The sequence below is a fragment of the Boleophthalmus pectinirostris genome, unplaced genomic scaffold, assembly GCF_026225935.1.
Source record: "Boleophthalmus pectinirostris isolate CB_2022bp ecotype Guang Dong unplaced genomic scaffold, ASM2622593v1 HiC_scaffold_17, whole genome shotgun sequence".
In the NCBI taxonomy this organism is placed as follows: Eukaryota; Metazoa; Chordata; class Actinopteri; order Gobiiformes; family Gobiidae; genus Boleophthalmus; species Boleophthalmus pectinirostris.
In genome coordinates, this window is record NW_026571115.1 from 31,190,393 (window position 1) to 31,213,108 (window position 22,716).

The 22,716-nt window shown below is 40.2% G+C and overlaps 1 protein-coding gene across 1 annotated transcript in view; it reads left to right on the plus strand.

Annotated features, from left to right (window-relative positions):
• Positions 1-22,716, plus strand: part of LOC110154944 (netrin-1-like) — a 125,852-nt gene that overhangs the window by 86,982 nt on the left and 16,154 nt on the right. Inside the window, exons 4-5 of the mRNA XM_020918991.2 lie at positions 5,520-5,669; positions 9,619-9,675. Of these exons, the coding sequence (XP_020774650.2) occupies positions 5,520-5,669; positions 9,619-9,675 (207 nt within the window). The remainder of the gene's footprint in view (positions 1-5,519; positions 5,670-9,618; positions 9,676-22,716) is intronic.

The window sequence follows — 22,716 nt, forward strand, 5'->3', positions numbered from 1 at the left end:
TAGATTGGATAAATCTTGGCGCTGAGACTCTGGCAGGTGGAGACGTCAGTGGTTGTGTTCACATGTGCACCTCAAATCTGATCATAATGTGATTTCTGGAGTGTTCAGACAGCGCAGATCTTCAGAGCGCTATGAAAACTACTACTACTATCCGATTTGTGAAGTTGTAGTGTTGCTATGTGGGAGCATGGCTGTCTTAACCTTGTGCGCTGATAGAATCTTACAGCTAAACCATAAGGAAGTGTCCGAATAGTGCCCAGGAGAGATCACTAGATTACTTAAACATGGATGACATCTAACGCTACGTTCAGACTGCAGCCTGAAGTGACCCAAATCTGATTTTTTCGCCCCTATGTGACCTGTATCTGATCTTTTAATGACAGTCTGAACAACACAGATCCTTTTTTTTTTTTAAATGTGACCCAGGTCACTTGGATATGTGCTCCTAAAACCGATACATATCCGATCTTTTGACATGCGACTTCAGTCTGAGCGGCCAGGTCACGTTCATCCTACCTGTCTGGCTATTGTGTGGTAACAAACACCTGTTGAGCACCAATACAGTCCAACGCCAACATGTTTGCTCACTGAAATAGGCCGCCAAAGATGCGTTTCCTCCCGCAAGAGTGGTACAAGAAGGTGCTCACAAATGTACACAAATGTTTTATGTTATTCGGTTCTTTTTTCAGACCTAGAGTTTTGTTTCATACCTGACAGTTTCGACTTCCTCAGAGTCACGTGATGTTGCTGTGACGTGTCTGAAATACGGAAACGTGCCTACAGGACTATAAACTGGGACAGGGGGGCTTTTTTACTCTCACACACCTGGGATACTGTCCCGAGGAAGTCGGACTGCAGATGGTGCTGTCATCCTGCCACCACCAGTAGGAAGACAGCGCCAAAACCTGTTTAAATCAGCTGACCAGACTCGTCACAGCAACATAACGTGACCACTCTGAGGGAGACGCTAGTGAGCAATCGAAACTGTCAGGTATGAAACAAAACTCTAGGTCTGAAAAAAGAACCTAATAACATAAAATATCTGAAGACCAAATGAATCTCATTGGACTATGTACACAAACATTCTTCTTGTCATACGAAAATTGTGTATGAACTCTGCGGCTGTGACTCTGCACCCACACGGTCCTTTCTACGGACGTTGCTGCCACTGCCCCACAAACACCACGGCCTAAAACCTCATCTTTCTCCTTCTTAATCTCCTCCTTAAAACAAATAAGTTTTACATGGTCTGGCTCTGGTACGACAGCGATATTAAAATCTCCAAATGCTCAGTGCTCGCGTCCACATTTAGGCTTCTTCCGTAAACACTGAGCACGCTCGCTGTGTGTGACATCGTCGTGTCCTCCAATGCACATACAAGTCACATTTAATTAGAAATGTGAACGACCTCGCAAAAAAATCTGATTTCACAAAAAAATCCAAATTGAGAATTAAGCCCTGTAGCCTAAAACCTAAGGAGCATTATAACTTGGTAGATAGCTCCAATAAGTTGATTTGATATATTTGAAACAAGACATATTGTGCTTGTGTCTGCTATATAGCTATAATGTACAGTATGACACTCATGGATCATTATGTTATCATTTGCACATTTTAAATTGCAATATTCAACTAAAAAGAAGCCAGCTGACCTCTAAGTTATCGCCGTAAACGTCTTCACAACAAAGAGACGTGCAGCAGCTGTCGGCACCTCTGATGGATCGCTGCAGATCACACTAGCCAGAAGTGGGTATTTTTTATCATTTGTACCAAGCTGATTATACAACGATGCCAAATCGTACATGTTTTATTGATAAAGAAAATAAAACTGGAGACTGAAGGAAGTACGAAGCGGTGGGGTTTGTTCTGAGCAATGACGTCTGAGTATAAAGACAACTCAAACAAGCACGAATCAAACTAAATACAACTTCAGAGCGTCGATGAGAAGAGAAAACAACTATAACATGGATAAAAACTCTAAAAAGATGATATTGTATCTGCTTGTCACAATAACCAAAATATCGTGATATCGTATCATCAAAGTTCCCATCACAATATATTGAATTACAAGTCTCTTTGCTTAAATTAAGAGTTATGGGGCATCAATAAAAAAGACAGAGGGAACTACATACACCATGATCCTTTGCTCCATTTCAGTGTAAACTACATGAAGAAATAACAGTTCTAAGCACTTTTAAGTCTTGTCAAGGCATTTTAAGAAGAAAAAGTGGAATATTAACAGTTTTGTTTATCCTCCACAAAATATTGCTATAAATATCGTACTGTGAGATAAATATCGTGAAAATATTGTATCGAGAGATTTGGATATTGTTACATCCCTAATCGTGAGCCTCTCCACCATATCGTGAGCTTTCCCACGATATCGCAATAAATATCGTACCGTGAGGTTCATACCGTGACGATATCGAATCATGAGACTTGGATATCGTTACACTTCTAATCCACTGCGATGTTATTGCTTTATTAAAGGCATTAAACAAACATATCTTGTATTTATTCAATTACATGTGTTTTTATTTCTCAAACCTACCACAAAAACACGCATTATTACTGTGAGTGGTCACTTCTCCACAGATCTGAGCTGGAACTTGATGATGTGACCTGCTTGTTTCCATGGAGATAGTTAAATTAAATGCCATACTGTGCAAAACTCCAGGATAAAAACATGGAGTCAAGCAGGTGATGGAACTTCTAGGACACAGGTGTCAAACATAAGGCCCGGGGGCCAGATCCGGCCCTCCAAGACCTTTAATGTGGCCCTTGGGTGATTTTCTACTAAAATATTTTAATTATATTTTCTATTAAAATATTGGTAATTTTCTGCGGTGCTTAGCATAGCAGCATCTCCAGTGTCTCTGTACGTGGCCCCTCCCACCAGAGCAGCACAAATGAAGACTTGTCTCTTTCCAAACGCTCTTAAAGGACGATCGTTTTGACTGTTGACCGTGACACCCTCATCAGCAAAATGTCCAAAATGAGAAAAATGGACACAGAGTGCAGGATTTTCCAAGAAAAATTTACTTATTCCTGTTTGCAGACAAGTTAATGTTAAAACATCGTGTTGAAATTGAATTTTTCTTAAAGTTTCAGGTTGTTCATAGTATTATAATAAGAAAGAGTTCATCAATTAAAACAGATTTCTGTAACAGATTTGTGTTTCTCTGCACAAATATTTGAACTTATTGTTATTTTTGGGGTTTATATGACATGAGTTTTCTGATCCGGCCCCTTTGGGATCAAAGTAGGTTGGATACGGCCCCCGGACCAAAATGAGTTTGACACCCCTGTTCTAGGAGAAAAGTTACGCAGTGCAGCTTTAAAAGACAGTTGAAGAAGGATGTTTTCCCACTCACTTGTGCGCACCTGAAGCAGTCCCACCTGTACAGAGTCAACCCCACCCCCCTACCCTGTCTGCGCTCCGGTTGTTTGGGTTGTCTGTCAGGGAGACGAACCCCCCTGCACCCCCACAGCTTCACGGATCACTTCACTGACAAGGGGACAGGAGAGCGCTGAAAGAATTGCACCAACAACCGCACCGTTTGAACACGAATACTCAACGCTTCGAGAAAATGAGAAGGGATTTTTTCCAAGTCGATTCTCCATGTCAGAATTCCACACATTTTCTGTCACTTGCAGTTTTGTTTTAGTTTAGACCTGGTTTAGTCCAGTTTTAGTTTTTAGGGCAAACTAGGTAGATTTGTGGATTTTTGGTCAAAAATGTCTAAATCTAAGGTTACTTTCAGACAGCAGCCTGAAGGGACCCAATTCCGATTTTTTTGCCCGTGTGACCTGGACCTGAACTTTTAATGACAGTCTGAACGACACACGCTACATTCAGACTGCAGGGCTGAATGCTCAATTTGGATATTTTTGTGAAATCCGATCTTTTTGCGAGGTCGTTCATATTTCCAGTTAAATGCAACTTGTATGTGATCCCTAAAAGTGCCCCGCATGTGGATTGGAGGACATGACGACGTCGCGAGTGTACTCAGTGTTTACAGAAGTCGACTAAACGCTGGCCTTGTCTCCCAAAATACGGTCCAGTTCTTCGTAAAATGGACAGGTTACATGTCCACGGCCATTTTGTTTGTTTGAGTCTTTAGCATTTGTCTCACAGGCTCTTTTTTCATTGACATTGGAGCCAGGACCGACTGAGCCGCGCTCTGACATTTCTTTGGCCATCATTTCAAAAACCGCCCAGTCCTGTTAAGACTCCTCCAATTTGGCTTGAATGCAGCGATCCCCCCAAATATGAATAAACTCGCTAACCTCGCCTTCCCTCCATTGCCGAGACTCTGAGCCTGACGTGTAGGTGGGATGAATGTGACCTGGCCGTTCAGACTGAAGTCGCATGTCAAAAGATCGGATATGTATCGGTTTCAGGAGCACATATCCAAGTGTCCTGGGTCACATTTGAAAAAATCGGATCTGTGTCGTTCAGGCTGTCGTTAAAAGATCAGATACAGGAGCATAGGGGCGAAAAAATCTGATTTTGGACACTTCAGGCTGCAGTCTGAACGTAGCCACAGATCCGAAATGCGACCCAGGCCACTTGGATATGTGCTCCTAAAACAGATACATATCCGATCTCTTGACATGTCACTTCAGTCAGTGAAGCACATTGCAATCCCTCCACTCTTTGCTGCGACTCCACATCCACACGTTCCTTTCTACGGACGTTGCTGCCACTGCCTCACAAAACGCCATGGTCAAAAACCTCGTCCTTCTCTTTCTCCTCCTTAAAACAAATAAGATGTACATGTTCTGGCTCCGGTACGACAGCAACTTTAAAATGGGACAGCTAGGACCACCTGTAGCCGTGCTCGGACATTTCTTTGGCAATCATTTCCAAAAACGCCCTGTTCCGAAAAGACCCCTTCAACTTGGCCTGAATACAGCGATCCCCCCCAAATATTAATTCACTCACAAGCGCTTTGTGTTGCATTTTTTTGTATGAAAAGCACTCTATAAATAAAGACTGATTGATTGAGGTGCACAATTCTGGCATCCATGTGTAGCGACTTCCTTCAGTGCGCATGCGGGACACTTTTGGGGCGTTTAAAGTTCACACTGGAGATCACATACAAGTCACATTTAATTGGAAATGTGAACGACCTCGCAAAAAAAAAATCTGATTTCACAAAAAAATCCAAATTGAGCATTAAACCCTGCAGTCTGAACGTAGCCCAAGATTGTGCTGCCGTCAGAAGCCTCTGTTATTATAAGTACTACATGACATAATGAAAGACTGCCCTGATTAAAACCATCACCAACACCTCACTGCAGGGGCGGAGTTGAAGTGTGGATACCTGTTAGACCAATCACATCGTTCCTTATACCTCCAGACCCTGCCCCTCGCTCTCCCCTTTAGTCCTCCAGGCACTGTCCAGTTTTGCAGCTCTGTTTGAAATGTGATTGTGTGTAGTTTTAGTTTTTCTGTAGGTGTTTAGTCCGACTTTAAACCTGTAACATAACTTATATTTTGTTTGTCTCCACAGCTTGTGACTGCCACCCAGTGGGCGCAGCGGGTAAGACGTGTAACCAGACCACCGGCCAGTGCCCGTGTAAGGACGGGGTCACGGGCATCACCTGTAACCGCTGCGCTAAAGGCTACCAGCAGAGCCGCTCGCCCATCGCCCCCTGTATCAGTAAGAACATACATCTTCATACACACACACATACACTGTTAGTGCTGCCTATCATTCAGAAGTTGCTGATACGATACATACCTCGATACATAGGCCACAATACGATACATATCTCGATAGAGTGAGCTTTCGATTCAATACGATATATTTCAAATCAATTCGATATGGTTCAATAAAAAATAAAAGCTAAATCATGACTGTGATACTAAAAGTTTTTGTTGAACTATGAGTTGTGCAAAGTGAATATGAAACACAAACATTTTAATCCTCAAAACAGTGAAAATGTCAAATGTGTCGCATAAACAAGTTTCTTTCCTCGGAATAAGCGACAACTGTAGCTGTATCAAAATAATTTTGTAAAATATACCAAAAAATACTCTTTGTGATATATATCAATACAGCAGCCCATGATATTGATACTTTATTATCACGTTAATGATTTTCGATATTTTTGCACACTATATATGCAGACTACACACACACACACACACACACACTTACTCTATACAGTAACACTACCAACAGAGCCTCAAGTATCAGTAAGAACACATAAAAATATGCAAAACTAAAATAATCTGTATTTTAATGTCATTTCATTTCTATCAAGTGTGCAGCATGTGTAGCAAATTAGATTTAGATTTATTTATTGTCATTGTATGAAAAACAACAAAACTTCGACAGAGCAAATCTGTAGCAGTAAAAATGAACAAATACAGAAACATCCTCACATCCAAACCAATAAAAAAAACATTTAATAAATAAAAAAATAGATGATTCACACTGAGTCCCTTCATGCCTTTTATCTGTGCCTGTGCCCCTGGAGCACGTCCACTGCTCGTGGGTAGAAGCTGTTGCGCAGCCTGTTTGTGCGTGTGAGGGGAATTTGATGCGTTCCTGAGGGGAGAGTATGGACGGGGTGTGTGGGGTCCTGCAGAATGTTAGAGGCCCGTGTGTGGAGACGTGAAGAGTAGATGGTGGCCAGGTTCTGGAGTGTGAAGCCCACCACCTTTTCAGCTGTTCTCACCGCTCGCTACAGGTCCTTCTTTTCAGCAGCTGTGCTCCGTACCATGATGTGCAGCAGTACGTCAGAACGCTTTCGATGATGCACCAGTAGAAGTTGGTTAGCAGCTTCTGGGAGAGCCTGTTCTGGCGGAGTGTAGTCTTTTTTATAATTTTTATAAGCTTGAAAGCAAGGCAACCCCTATAGAACATTAAAGGTTGTATGGAGGATTTTTTTTTTGTTTCAAATTGTCAATGAAAGTTTAAAATACCATTACAGAGACACAGCAGCTTTGTAATTATAATGACCAAAAAAAAAAAAAGAATGAAAATCTATCAACTGTGGACGTAGTGAGGACAGATAAACATCAGCCAATAGAAAACGAGGCTGCCTCATTTTCTATTGGCTGTTAGGTTGTCAATCAAACTCCCTAGTGTAACTGAGTCGTCGGAGCGCGGAGATTATGTGGTTTATGCAGCAGTTCTTAGAGGCATTTTCAAACTGTAGTTTCCTCACATTTCGCACAAAGTTTGCCGCGATGGCGGACGAGAATCCACGACCAGTTCGCCGCAAAAGAAAGTCAGTTTTTGAGGTCGCCGAAAGAAGAAGAAGAGAAGGGGAAAAGGAGCGAAGCTAAACTGAGGTGATTCTTGGAGATTCCTTCCACCGATGGTGCGACTGAAACAGACGAAGGGTCTAAAAACTGACGCGTCGGTCGATAAATTACTTCTAGACAGGAAACTTCAACAGTAATTCTGAACGCGCACAAGGACTGTCGCTGTATTTCTCTTCCCTTAAAAAAATCCTCTATACAACCTTTAACAAACCAACTCAAACAAAGCAAACCCAAATATCCTTCCCTGAGATCCCTAATCTCCACATCCTTCGTTTGTATCAAAAAAAAAAAAAAAAATCTGCTTATGAAGAAAAAATTGGGTTAAATGTTGTAAAATACATTTAAAGGATCTATATTACAGTATTTTAGAGTTTTGTTTCATTCACACATGTTTAACTCAGTTCTTCTCTCAAACAAAAAAAAAAAAAACACGGTTCCACGTCGTGATCTCGTGCTCCACTGTGTTTTTAAACGCCGTTCACCTTCGCTACAATCACAAGGTGGAAAAGCAATTTGAGTTTTGGAGATGTAGACAGAGAAAAAGTACTCAAACATGTGTGAATGAAACAAAACACAACTCCATGTCTGTTTTTGAGGAGGTAACAACATTATAAATGACTTAAAGCTCACAAGAGTCAATTTTTTTGTATGTTTTTTTGTATTTTATTGTTTTTTTAAGTACGCTGGGTGCTTTGAGACCCCTGCTTTGTGCTTTGACAACCACTGTCCTAATCTATACTTTGTTATTCACTGAAAGCCCATTTTCTGATAACACATTCTGCCCTCCACGTGGACGCCGTTTCCCGCGACAGACATAAATTCCCGGGGTCCCTTTAATCTGCTTTCCCGTTCACACCTCTGTCCCATTCGGCGGAGATGGACGAGCGCGGACGTGTAAACAAACCGCCTCCTCCTCTCCCGGCGCGGCGTCAGAACACGGCCGCGTCGCTATAAATCTGCGCGAACTCAAAGCCACTGTTTACCGCTCCTATCAACAAGCCCCAGCGCTGACGTCAGGGCCATGTACAAACAACTGAACTGGAATGATAAAGCTTAATTAGACATGGAACAAGGATACGGTCAGACTGCAGGGTTTAATGCTCAGTTCGGATTTTTTTGTGAAATCTGATTTTCTTGCGAGGTCGTTCACATTTCCAATTAAAAATGACTTGTACGTGATCTCCAGTGTGAACTTTAAACGCCCCAAAAGTGTCCCGCATGTGCATTTGAAGGAAACGACGACGTCACACACAGCGAACGTGCTCAGTGTGGGGTACAACTCTTACTCCGACAGACTGCCACCCCAACATTCTGACATTCCGACAACCCTCCATTCCGACATGCCCTCATTCCGATACCTTTTATGATGCCGTTCTGACAACCTACCGTATTTTTGTGGCCTAAATCACTCCGTAGTATAAGTCGCACCAGCCAAAAAATGAGCAATGAAGAAGAAAAAAAAAACATATATAAGTCGCACTTTTTGGGTGAAATTTATTTTAAAGAATCAGAGACCAGGAACTGACATTTCACCTCGAAAGTCAAGTTCTAGTAAAAACAATAGAACAGAGAACAACAGACTGTTAACGTCACATATGAACAGTTCTTCAGATTAAACTATAACATAAACAACAGAACAAGTTTACCAAACTCTCCGTCTCACTCCAAATCACTAAATCCATTCACTTCTTCATCCTCGGTGTCACTTCTGAGCAACTCCACGACCTCCAGAGGTAAACAGAGCGCCGCTTCCTCTTCTGCGTCGCTGTCGTCAGACTCAGCGTCAGTTCCAGTTAGAATTATTCTTGCATTTCTGAATCCCGACAGGATGGTTTCGGTGTCACTGAAGTTCAGGCTTTGTCCATCCATCCAGTGACTTCCAGGAAAGTTGCATGGCGCGCCCGCCTGGTGTCACAAGTTTCTCGTTCACTCCAAACTTTCTTTCTGCTGCTCGATAACTATTTTCAACTACATATTTCACTACTTGCAGCAGGACAGAGGCTCTTTCTACAGGAGACATGCACAGTAGAGTCAAGTGACAGTGGTACAGGAGCAGCAGATACTGACACACAAGACTAGAGCCTCTCGTGGCTTAGTGTGAAAATTTTATTATATAAGTCGCACCGGAGTATAAGTCACAGGAAACACCCAAACCATGAAAAAAAGTGCAAATTATAGTCCGAAAAATACAGTATTCATGGTTTGGAGCATCACCTTTTTTGCCTTGTATACGTTGCTCGGAGTAAAAAGTACACACAGCTGCACTGATTTAGTGAAGTAAAAGTAAAAATAAAAAGCACACTCTAAAAATTGCTTTTTTTTTTTTTTTACAGAAATCCCAATTGCATCCCCAACGGCGAGCAGTTACAACAGCTACGAGGATCCTTCAGGTAACTTCAGCTCTTTTACTTATTCTCCAGTCTCTTTCTCTATTTTCTCTACATTAATTTTACATTTCAAAAATACCACACCCTTTGGAAACATAAACACTAGCGCTCTTTTGAAACTGGATACTGTATTAATAAAGAAAAAGTCAGAAAAAGTGTTCCTTCATGTGTTTTCTAAAAAGTTTGATTTACCATTGGAGTAGACTTTCTTTTGGATAATGTTTACTCTATCATTGTTAGTTTATTTTAGTTACAGTTGGGCCATTTTATATCGTTTATGCACTATGATATGTAACTTTTTGGTTGGGGTTTCATCACCTGCTTGGAATGTTCCACAGTATGACATTAGTAATAGTAATACATTTTATTTATTAGTGGCCTTTCTGGACATTCGAGGTCATCTTACATCAGCATAAACAAGTTAAACACTATTAAAACATACAGTTAAAATGGGACAGTATTTTAATTGATTGATTGTCCATCCATCCATTTTCTTCCGCTTATCTGGGACCATGTCACGGGGGCAGCAGTCTAAGCCGAGACTCCCAGACTTCCCTCACCCCAGACACTTCCTCCAGCTCCTTCCGTGTGGACCCTAAGGCGTTTCCAGGCCAGCCCAGAGACATAGTCCCTCCAGCGTGTCCTGGGTCTTCCCCGGGGCCTTAATTGATTGTATTTAATATGATTTAATTGACCTCTATTAGTTATCAATTATTCTTCCTGGAGACAAAGTATGTTTTGGGTTGATGGGGGAAACCGGAGCGCCTGGAGGAAACCCATCCAGACTCAGAGAGGAACATGCAAACTCCACACAGAAAGGCCCGGGCGACCTGGGGATCGAACCTGGAACCTTCTTGCTGTGAGGCATCAGTGCTAGCCACTAAACAGCTCTACCTTAAACGTATTCAATTATAGGTGGTTTTATAGTTCAAAAATACCTGAGAAAAATAAAACAAAAACAAAAAAACTAATGGAGATTCTGACTGTGAGCGGGATTGCCTCTCCAATGATCTGACCTGTAACTTGCTCTTCTCCAAGGAGATAAAAAGATTTAATGTCATACTGTGAAACATTCCAGACAAAGCAATAACATCTCCATGAAGAAAACCATTTGATGGACCCGCCCCATGAGAAAAGTTACACAATGCAGCTTTAAAATCAAAATTTCACATACAGTAGAAATAGAATAGGAAAAAAAAGATAAATATGTCAAATGATGATCCCTCTCACTGCAAAAAACTAAATCTAGCCAAGTTAAGATGACTTGAATTAAGAAAATTTTATCACGATTTGAGTAAATTTCACTTGACAAGTAAAATTATCTGCCAATTTAATAAGACTTTTTGTACTTAAAATATAAAAATGCATCTTACTACACTTAAAATAAGAACAACTTTTTGCACTTAAAATAAGAATCAAAATCAAATTGAACGTTGCTTGAATTAAGAAAAAGAGTCTTATTCCACTGTTAGATCATTTCACTTGTCAATTTGAACCTACTCAAATAAAGTTAAATATTCTCAGTTTAAGTCATTTTAATTGAGCGACGTAGTGTTTTTTTCCAGTTCTGTCCCTCCTCTTAAACGTGATTGTGTGTGTGGGGCAGTGCTGATGTGATCCACAGATATTTAATCAGACCCTCAGCCCCGTCCTCTCGCCCTCCGCTGGGCCGTCCTCTCTTCTGTCGTTCTGTCAGGGTGGCTGCGGTCTGGAGCTCCGGGCCATAATCTGATTACACGCTTCATTTGCACCAGTGTGAGTGTGAATCCAGGGCTGGTGCAGGGGCCGGGCCGCTCAGCCGGGGCCCTTTGTCCCCCTGTGTGAGGGACATGAGCAGCCATGTTGGCCCCTGGCATGGGACCAAACGGACTGGTGGTGCCACAAGTCTAAAAATGTGGACTCAAGCTGGAGACACTTGAGTCGTCCTCCTCTTAAGAACAGGACTGTGTGTTTATCAACCTTAAGAAATATCAGACTGCATTAAGAAACGGGCATATTACCGTATTTTTCAGACTATAAGGTGCACCGGATTATAAGGAGCATTAAACGAAACAAACAGACGACACTTGAGGCTGATCCTTTAGCCCAGGTGTCCATGATCCATCGGCAGATCCTGGTGTAATTCGCCCGGTGTTGCTTCTGCTTTGGGGAAAGTGGATTATGAATGTGAATGTGGGTGGATCATTTAACTTTGAATTTTTATTTTCTACAAGGCTGACTTGAATGTACATTGAGTACCGTATTTTCCACACTGTACGGCACACTTAAAGCCTTTAATTTAATCAAAAAACAACTTATAATCCCTAGAGCGCCTTATATATGAATTTATTGGGGTGTTTTAGTACACTAGTTTAGTAAATTACAAAGCCGCACCACTTGCAGCGCACGTAAACACGCACGTAGCAGAGAGTGACTGTGCAGTGAAAAATACTTGCAGCCACATTTATTATTCCATGTGGACGAGGAACGGAATGGAGGAATGAACAGAAAAAGTGAGTGTAATGTGTTATTTTTAGTTATAACTGAACAATTGAGCTATTGTGAATATGTGAACAATTTAGCGTCTCAGACAGTTTGTTTGTTTGTTTTTTTTACACGTTACAGTTGAACAAAGTTGAGATATTGTGAACATGTTAAATAAGGTTTGACTGACTTATCGAACTGTTGTGTTTCGTTTAATGCGCCTTTTAGTCCGGTGCGGTTTATTTGTGAAAAAAGTTTGAATATAGACCATTAAATGACAGTGCGCTTTGTAATCCAGAGCGCCCTATAGTGCAGAAAATATGGTAATAATGTGTTTAATGCAGCTTTGTGCACATTTGTTTACATTTTACAGAAACGAAATTTAAAACCACATGGCTCATTTGCATAAACTATAAGTGCTGAAAAAAACAGCTCACTCCTTGTGCCCTGATGCGGTTCACCTTCTGTCGGACTAAAGGACACAACTCCGCGAGGCTCCTGACTATGGTCGCCGTAATGCTCCGACAATCCATCAAGCAGTGCGGCGTTGTAGTTTACGTACTAAAACATTTTGATAGATTTTTGAGCGCCTTGTACCACATAAAATCGGTTCGAGATCAGTAAACACAACCAGAATGAATACATAAGGCGCATTGCCAATTTTTGAGAAAAATAAAGGATTTTAAGTGCACCTTATAGTTCGAAAAATACAGTATGTCAGATGGACTTTTAGGAGCTTTTAACCAGGTGATAATGGTGTTTCCTCATTATCTTACTCAATGTTATTTTTTGATTGATTGAGTAAACCTATATTGACATGAATTAATCCAAGTTTTCTGTCAGACAGGCTTTTAAAAGGTAAACGTTTTAAGTTTTAAGATCTGTAGTCCAATGCCGTAGCAAACAATAAGGAAAAAAACAACCCTAAAACTTCAACAAGAAATAAGCCTGGTGATATAATTTGGTATCATTATCATTATCTGAACTGAAATAGTGTGAAAGAAGAAAAAGATCCGCACTGCAGTTCTTTCCATCTCCCACATCTTTATTTCAGTGACACCACAATGTGATGTTTCGGGTTAGGACCTTCTTCAGACATGTTTGAAGAAAGGCTTCATGACCAGAATGCCTAGGCCTATTTCTTCTTGTTTTGTTTTTTTTTGCTACTGCATTGGACTACAGATCTTTTTTGTTTGTTTGGCCACACTTAAAAAAACAGACACTGAAGAAGGGCCTGATCCGAAAAGTCACATTGTGGTGTCATTGAAATAAAAACTGGGGAGTTTTAAAGAACTGCAATGCGGATCTCTTTCTCTTTTGCACTATTTTTGTCTTTGGACCACAGATTCACACATGTCTCTAAGTCCCATCTGAATTGAAATAGTCCCAACAAAGTCTGAAAATGGTCAAGGTGAAACACGTTGTTTTTAAGACAATGCTAAGTATTTTGACGCTGGTCTAGAACAATATAGTGCATTATCTTGATTTCCAGATATATAAGTCTTAATGCTGTAGTGCTGTATGGGCTCTGTCATTTCACTGGTGATACATGATGGTGATGATATGACAGAGGTTGTGGTGAATTACTCTCACTCCATCCTAGAGCGACGTAAACAAACTGTGAGTCTCTGCAGAGAAGCTAATAAGACGTGAGGAAACACAAAATATAGTTATAATTTAAAGAGCCTGAAACAAGTATAAATATTAGTAAAGCCAACTTAAAGCCTTATCCTTATCTATACTGTTAATTATGTTCACAAATGTCTTCTTTTATATCTTGTCATCTGTCACAGTGATGTAGTTATTATCTTTCAGGATTGGTTTGACAGATTGGATGATTCCCCATTAGCCTTTAGCGCGCTCGCCACGACACCCTGAGTTTTCATTAGGCCCATGATGTGTCGCTGTGGGGACAAACGCCCCTTTGTGTGGCCCCCGGGGGACAGACTCACGGTGGGGGCCCGCGGGGGACCTACACCTCACCCTAATCTAGAGGGAGGGAGGCTCTGACAGCAGAGGCCCATGTCCAACCTCAGGCCTGTGCCAACCCGAGGAAATGAGTCTGATGAAGTCATGGGGCGATTCTCACAGATATCTGAGAGTAAAGTCTGCTCACAGCACTGCACACGGCAGAGTACTGCACCACTCCTGAAATCTATGAACACAATAATCATCATAGTTTTAATTTTGTACAAATTACAAAATATATCTCCAAGACAGATTTGATGTAAACTCAACCAGTGATACTTTTTTAAAAACAAGCCACTCCAAGTGAACAGGAAAACATCTTAAATTTAGACTTACACACACACACACACATATATATACACATATACATGTTTTTTTTATCATGTTATGTTTTCATATATTAATAAGCTATTTTATGTGTAAAATGGTCAAAACTTAAAAACAGAAACATACAAGAACCAGGTTTAAACATCTTGCTTCATGTTTTAAAGATGAATTGTCTTGGTCTTGTTCTTTAAGAAATCAAAAGAACTGTTTCTGGATCAAACTATGGTTCAAACTATGGCTCTGGGGCCCTCAGAGTCCTTTTTGTTAGCCCTGACTTGGCCCAAATGATCATCTGCAACTTTTAATGCAAATCTAGGTTTGTTTGTTTGTTTTTTTACCACTGTAAAGTTAACAATATAACACTACAGTGATACTGTACCTAAAATCATGTTCTGAGCCTCGTAAGCATGTGAGAAAATCAGACCCTGTCTTATTGATATCATGAGTCGAACAAAATACTGTAGAGCTCTGGAGAAGGTGACAGATTAAACATGAGTGTTTCATTGGCTGGAAGTCAGATGATACTTCGTTTTGACTGTAATAGAATATACTGTTTATCATTCAGAGCTTTTTTTTTTTTTTTTTTTCTTAAAATTTAACTTCAAAGAAAATGCTACTACTACTACTATTATTACTACTTCTTTCATCATTAAAGGTCCATGTATGAACTGTACTTTGAAAGTCTCACATCTGGGATGTGCACACTCCTTTTGGTCTCTGTCCCATGTCATTATAATGGAAATATATGTAATGTTCAAACCCTTTAAAATCCTTTGTCCAAATGTTCAAAATTCTGGACTTGTGGCGACTGGAGCCAAAGTGAAGCCGACCTAACATTTTTCAGTGATTAACTGATGAGCAGATCTAAATGCTGATGCTTTTACAACATTATAACAAAAAATAAACAACAATTTGGAATTACAAAGGTACATATTTGAGTTAATTTGGTTCTGTGTTAAGAAGGACAAAAAAAAAAAAAAAAATCTAACCTCAAATTGTATTTGAGCTTCACAAAAAGTATAATTTATGATGAAATGTGTTATATATCTGTAGATGAAGTGACAAATGGTAACAGACTCAACTTTTCTGCAAGAATTTCTCTAATAAAAGTAAAAAAAAAATCAAAAAATTTTTCCACATAATCTCTTCTTATATTAACAAATAATGTAAAACAATATTGTGAACATTTTTAAACTGGGCTCTGATTCCACTCACATGTATCAGAGTTGTTTTCATTTGTTAAATTTTCCTTGAATTTTTCATAATTTGTCATACTCTGAAATGAATCCCAGTTTTCCCATTGAAACCACATTATTATTCCCCTTCACTTTTGCCTCCTTTCTGGAATTTAGAATGATTATTTTGTCTTTTTCATATTTTTAAAGGGTCTATAATGTCAAAATGCTCAAATAAAAATGCATATATATTTGAATTACTAAAAAAATCATAAAAACTAAACTCAAAATTCTCATGTCAAGGATTTCAAGTTGAATATCAGTTTTGTACATTTTGTTTGAAAACTATTAACCCTTTTTTTTTACCATATTATTTTTCATTTAGCACAATCACACAAGCTTGGGCCTATCCAAATAACGCCAACTAATAAAGCTAAGTCCATTCCCCTCTTTACTTCAGCTCTAATGAAACAAACCCAAATATTCCATTAAAAAGTTCTCCTCCACTTCCCAGAATCCCAGAGTGAAAAGTCAAAGCCGGCTAATGTAAACACGCCAATATCCAGTCAATTCTCTCACTTTTTAGTATGTGCGCTCAGTGCCAAAAACCTACATACTAACACCACTCCGCATCCCTCCTTCTTTCTCTCTTTTTGGCGTTTTTTTGTCCCCCCATCATCGCCCGGGCAACCTCATTCACTCGCAGTATAATGGTAAAGAAAAGGGGAGGACTGGACACGGAGCACAGAGATGTAATCAAGTCTGAGATCCAGCCCTTCTCCGCCGGGGCCTGTTCCCACCCCCAACAAAAAAATGACAAACTGCGAAAAGAATAGAATGGAATTAAAGAAGATATATTACGCAAGGTTCAAGTTTTAAAAAGGCCCGAGTTACGCCATTTTCTGATCTGTGTTCAAATGTTTCCTCGTCACAAACAGACCTGGAGTTGTGTTTTGTTTCATTCAGAAATGTTTAACGCACAAACCCTGCAGAATTAGGCTGAGTTATTCACTTAAACAAAGAAGAACTTGGATTTTTAAACGTCATACACCTTCACTAGAATCATTTGGACAGTTTCAGCCGGAAATTGACCAATTTCCACTGAACAAAAGTTAGAAGGAAGTTGTTAACTTGTTGGAGCAGAGCATTTTGAGCTTTGGAGATGTAGACAGACTAAGGTATTTTCCGGACTATAAATCGCTCCAGAGTATAAGTCGCACCAGCCAAAAAATGCGTAATGAAGAAGAAAAAATCCTATATAAGTCGCACTTTTTGGGGGAAATTTACTTTATAAAATCAGAGATCAGGAAGCGACATTTCATCTTGAAAGTCAAGTTCTAGTAGTAAGAATAGAAGAGAGAACAACAGACTGTTAACGTCACATATGAACAGTTCTTCAAAGTAGAGGTCTGCACGGGACTGAATTTTCAGTCTCGCTCCCGCAAAGATTTATCATTTTCATTCCCGCTCCCGCCCGCATCTGCGAAATGTTGTCCCGCTCCTGTCCGCAAATCCCGCAAGATGGGGACGTTCACTTTCTTAAGCTCTATCAAACACGGAGAAGCGGAAAGGAAGTGTCTAAAATGTGCTCGAGATTAAGCCACATCTGCAAATTTTTATTAATGCCAAATAAAATCGTCAGCACAAATGATGTATGATAGACAAACACTAATCATCTGTATATTGAACTTTACACTCATATTTAGTTTGTGGGACTGCAGTTTATCATCCCACCCGCCCGCTCCCGCATTGTGTAGTCCCGTTCCCGCGCCGCAATGAGCTTTCAAAATGTGTCCCGCGCCACACTGTTTTGCATCAGGTCCCGTGGGAGTGCAGGGCTCTGTTTCAGATAAACTATAACATAAACAACAGAACAGAACAAGTTTACCAAACTCTCCATCTCACTCCAAATCATTAAATCCATTCAATTCTTCATCCTCGGTGTCACTTCTGAGCAACTCCGCGACCTCCAGAGGTAAACGGAGCGCCTCTTCCTCTTCTGTGTCGCTGTTGTCAGACTCAGCATCAGTTCCAGTTAGAATTATTCCGGCCTTTCTGAATCCCGACAGGATGGTTTCGGTGTCACTGAAGTCCAGGTTTTGTTGATCCATTAAATGACTTCCAGGAAAGTTTCATGGTGCACTCTCCCGGTGTCACAACTTTCTCGCTCACTCCAAACTTTCTTTCTGCTGCTTGATTACCATTTTCACCTGCAGATTTCACTACTTGCAGCAGGACAGAGGCTCTTTCTGCAGGAGACATGTGCGGTAGCGCGAAGTGACAGTGGTACAGGAGTATCAGGAGCAGCAGATACTGACACACAAGACTAGAGCCTCTCGCGGCTTCAGTGTGAAAAATTCTATATATAAGTCACACCAGAGTATAAGTCGCAGGAAACACCCAAACCATGAAAAAAGTGTAACTTATAGTCCTGTTTTAGACCATTATTCATTTAAACACAAAACCGAAAACTGAAAAAAATTAATCGTTATCTGTTTTTTTCATTTTGGCTTTGGAGGCAAATAATGAAAAAAATAGTTGTTTTTTCGTTTTCTTATTTTTAGTTTTATATTGAAAAACGAATGAACGAACGATACACGTATTGAGAGGATCGGGCTTCTTTCAGGAAGCTCACGTGAGGGCGAGCCTGAAAAGTCAACGTGTCTCCATCAGAGGTGTATATCAAAAGAATTATGTAGGTATTCCTTCCTGAACTCATAAAAGATTAGTTTTATTTTGTTTTGTGTAAATAGTTCTTGTATCCTGTTCTATATGTTCATAGGTTTTGGCAAAATAAGTGTTAAAAGTTCAGCCTAAACCCCTTCAGTGTGCAGAAAAACTTTAATGATTTGCACAATTTCTGTGTTAAAACATTGTAATATGATTAATGATTCTGTTAATTGACCAAAGGAAGAAAAATAAACAAACTAAAGTTGCTGTGTAGAGTTTTGAATTGTCGTGTGGGATCAGGGGTGACGTAGGTTTGTGGGCTGAGCATTGCACAAAATCTTAAAACCGTTAACCACAAGGAGGGTTTGAATAGGGCCCAGGAGAGATTGCTAAATTACTGAAACATGCGTGGATGACATTTAAAACCTCTTCAGGCAAAAAGCTGCAAAAAAATAATAAAATTTTGCACAATAGCCTCTCTTTAAATACAAAAAAGAGTTGCTTTGTTTTTACTTGTCATGTGAAATTTACTTAAATCAAGATAACGTTTCAGTCCGAGTCATTTTAACTTGGCAAGGTTAGACTTTTTGCAGCGTGGTTAGAGTAAGGGGGTAACGCGGCGATTATCTGGTTCCCATTTGTGTCAGTCACAGGCAGAACAAATGCTTTCCAGTGGGCCCCGGCCTCTGGTCCCGGGGCCGGTGGAGGGACAGAGCGAGTATGGGCCGGTGTTAAGCGCTTTAGCACGTACACATGCACTTAGCGCCGCACACTCACTACATTAATCATATGGGCTCTGGACTCAATAGACCAGGACTGAACTTTCTCATGAGGGACGGGAAAAAAGTGTAAAAGCCCTGCTGGAAGGTGAGATGTTTTATTCTAGCTTTTTAAGGCCGCATATAACAAACGATATCAAGTTTCAGCTTTATATTGAAACAGGAAAAAGGAAGTTTCTGTTGCAGGAGATGTTTTGAGGATTTTTCGCCATTCAAAAGACAGATTTGTTTTTTTTATTTCATTTTTCATCATTCTGAAACCCCTGGATTGGCAATTTTCTTACAAATAAAATGTTTATACGCCCTTGAAGAGCCTCTTAAAACACCTGCTTATTTGAGCGGCGAAAAATATTTAGTGTATAGTAGTGTAGAAGTACAAGAGACCGGTCTTGATCTCGAGATTGGCCTTAAGGTCTTGGTTTCGTCTCATACTCGAGCACTTTTGGATTTGGTTTTGTCTTGGTCTTGATGTCACTTGGTCTCGGTCTTGTCCCGAACTCAAGCACATTTGGACTCGGTCTTCGTCTTGGTCTTGATGCCGCTTGGTTTCGGTCTTGTCGCGGACGAGAGCGCATTTAGACTTGGTCTTGTCTCGGTCTTGACGGCCCTTGGTTTCGATCTTGTCTCGGACGAGAGCGCTTTTGGACTCGGTCTCATCTCGGTCTTGATGCTGCTTGGTCTCGGTCTTGTCTCAGACTCGAGCGCATTTGGATTCAGTCTTGTCTCGGTCTTGATGGTGCTTGGTCCTGGTCTTGTCTCGGACTAGAGCACTTTTGGACTTGCTCTTGTCTCAGTCTTGATGGCACTTAGTCTCGGTCTTGTCTTAGGACTCGAGCGCATTTGGACTCGGTCTTTTCTCGGCCTTGATGGCGCTTTCTCTCAGTCTTGTCTTGAACTTGAGGTCTGACACTCGATGAGTGTGATCATATTTTACTACGGAGGGTAAATGTGCAGAAGCTGCTAAATATCGCTGGTATGTAACTGTAAATGTTATGAACTTGAAAAAAACAACACTTGGTTCACTTGACTGCAGTTGTTTTCTGTAAAGTGCCTGTACAGTTTGCTTGTCTTATTTTTAGATTAGATTAACATTAACCAGATCAAATGGAGATAGGTTTATTGATATATATGTGCCAAGACAACTGTAAAATACAAATAAATGCAGGAAATGATAAAGATGGTCTTGATTTGGTCTTGAGGGGCCATGGTCTTGGTCTTGTCTCGGTCTCGACCTTTAAAAGTCTTGCTCTTGTCTTGGTCTCGACTCTCAGAGGTCTTTAACCTGTTTCGGTGGCCCCTGTGGTCTTGGACTTGTCTTGGTCTTGATAATTATTATAATTTTTATTATAGATCCATGATTGACACTGCAGCTGAACTTCTGGGGCAAATAAACCAGAGAAAATAAAACAGAATCATGAAGTATCAAGCTATTTTTCCGTTTAAAGATTTCCGTTCTTTTGAAATTCAAAAGAACAAATGGTACACAGACCTTTATGTCTTACATGTGGAGCTTTCTAGACACAGACACAATGACATATCAATAGAAACAAGCAGGTGACAGACCCCCAACCCAAAAGTTACTTAGTGCACCTTTAAATACAGTTCATTCCTAAACATGTCATCGTCTTGTACTCTTGTATTCCTCAGACATCTTAAGTCATGTCTCTCACGTCAGCTGATATCACACAGAAAGCTTTTAGTGTCTTCACAGCCTCAGACATCACTATAGAGCTGGTAATTATGCCCCGAAAGGTCACAGCTAATGCCCCCCTCCGCACCCTCCTTATGTGGGGCGGTTGTCCTCCCTCCGTGCCGACCTTTGACCCCGGAGCCTGCTCAGTGCATGCCAGCGCAGTGACGAGCGGCGGCACATAGGGACATAGACGCTTCAGTGAGTCATCGTCACGGACCAAAGTGAGACGTTACAAAGGACGAAACCAATGTTCACTGTGGATAGGTCATGATTTATCACAAGCTCTTATGCATAATACTGCTCCGTGTAATGTTAAAGGTCCTATAGCACACAAAACTGACTCTTGTGAGGTTTAAGTCGTGTTATAACGCTGTTACAAAACTAAAACAGACCTGAAGTTGTGTTTTTTTTTTTTTTTCATTCACGTTTGAATAAGGCTTCATTCTTATCGGATTTTTCGGACTATGAGTTGCACTTTTTTTCATGGTTTGGGTGTTTCCTGCAACTTATACTCTGGTGCGACTTATATATTAAAATTTTCACACTGGCAGCTGTGAGAGGCTCTAGTCTTGTGTGTCAGTATCTGCTGCTCCTGTACCACTGTCACTTCGCTCTACTGTGCATGGTTCCTGCAGAAAGAGCCTCTGTCCTGCTGCAAGTAGTGAAATATTCCGCCGAAAAAGGTAATCGAGCGGCAGAAAGAAAGTTTGAAGTGAGCGAGAAACTTGTGAGTGACTGGCGAAAGGTGGGGATGGAGAACACAGCTTCACGGTAATCGGGAGGATGCACCTTGCAACTTTCCTGGAGTCACTGGATGGATGGACAAAGCCTGAACTTCAGTGACACTGAAACCATCCTGTCAGGATTCAGAAAGGCCGGAATAATTCTAACTGGAACTGATGCTGAGTCTGACGACAGCGACACAGAAGAGGAAGCGGAGCTCTGTTTACCTCCAGAGTTGCTCAGAAGTGACACCGAGGATGAAAAATTTAATGGATTTATTGATTTGGAGTGAGATGAAGAGTTTGGTAAACTGTTGTTTATGTTATAGTTTATCTGAAGAACTGTTCATATGTGACGTTAACAGTCTGTTGTTCTCTCTTCTATTGTTTTTACTAGAGCTTGACTTTCAAGATGAAATGTCGGTTCCTGGTCTCTGATTTTATAATATACATTTCCTCCAAAAAGTACGACTTATAGTCCTGTGCAACTTATATATGATTTTTTTCTTCTTCATCACCCATTTTTTGGATGGTGCGACTTATACTCCAGAGCGACTTATAGTCTGAAAATTAAAGTAATCTGTCTACATCTCCAAAGCTCAAAATGCCTTTTACACTTCAACACAGTTCAATAGATTCCAGGGCTGAAATCTTCCAAATGATTCTAGTGAAGATGTGTGGAGTTTAAAAGCACGGTGGAGCACTTCCTCCAATCCAGTCCAACTTTATTTGTATAGTACATTTTATAAACAAAACTGTTTCCAAAGTGCTTCACATAGCAATGTAAAACATTTTACTTAAAAAAAAAAAAATCAGCAGAATTATGTTTCAACCATGAAGAAACTAATACAATAAATAAATTAAATAATAATATTAATAAAATAAATGAGCAAAAATAATAAAATCAATACATAAGACTCATCATACTTCCTGTATTTTATATTTTGAGAGTCTAAACCTAAATCTGCAGGTTTGTGTGTTAAACATGTGTGAATGAAACAAAACACAACTCCAGGTCTGTTTGTGATGAGGAAACATTAGAACATAGATCAGAAAATAGTGCAATAAAGCAAAAACACATACAAAACTACACAAAATAAGTAAATAAAAAGGACATAATGAAGATATAATGGAGAAAATATATGTGATGGAAAAAATAACTTACTACCGGAGACTTTTAAGTGTAAGAAGCGATGGTCAAAATGGTCTATTTATAAAGCTCACTCTAATGTATAATGTATTTTATT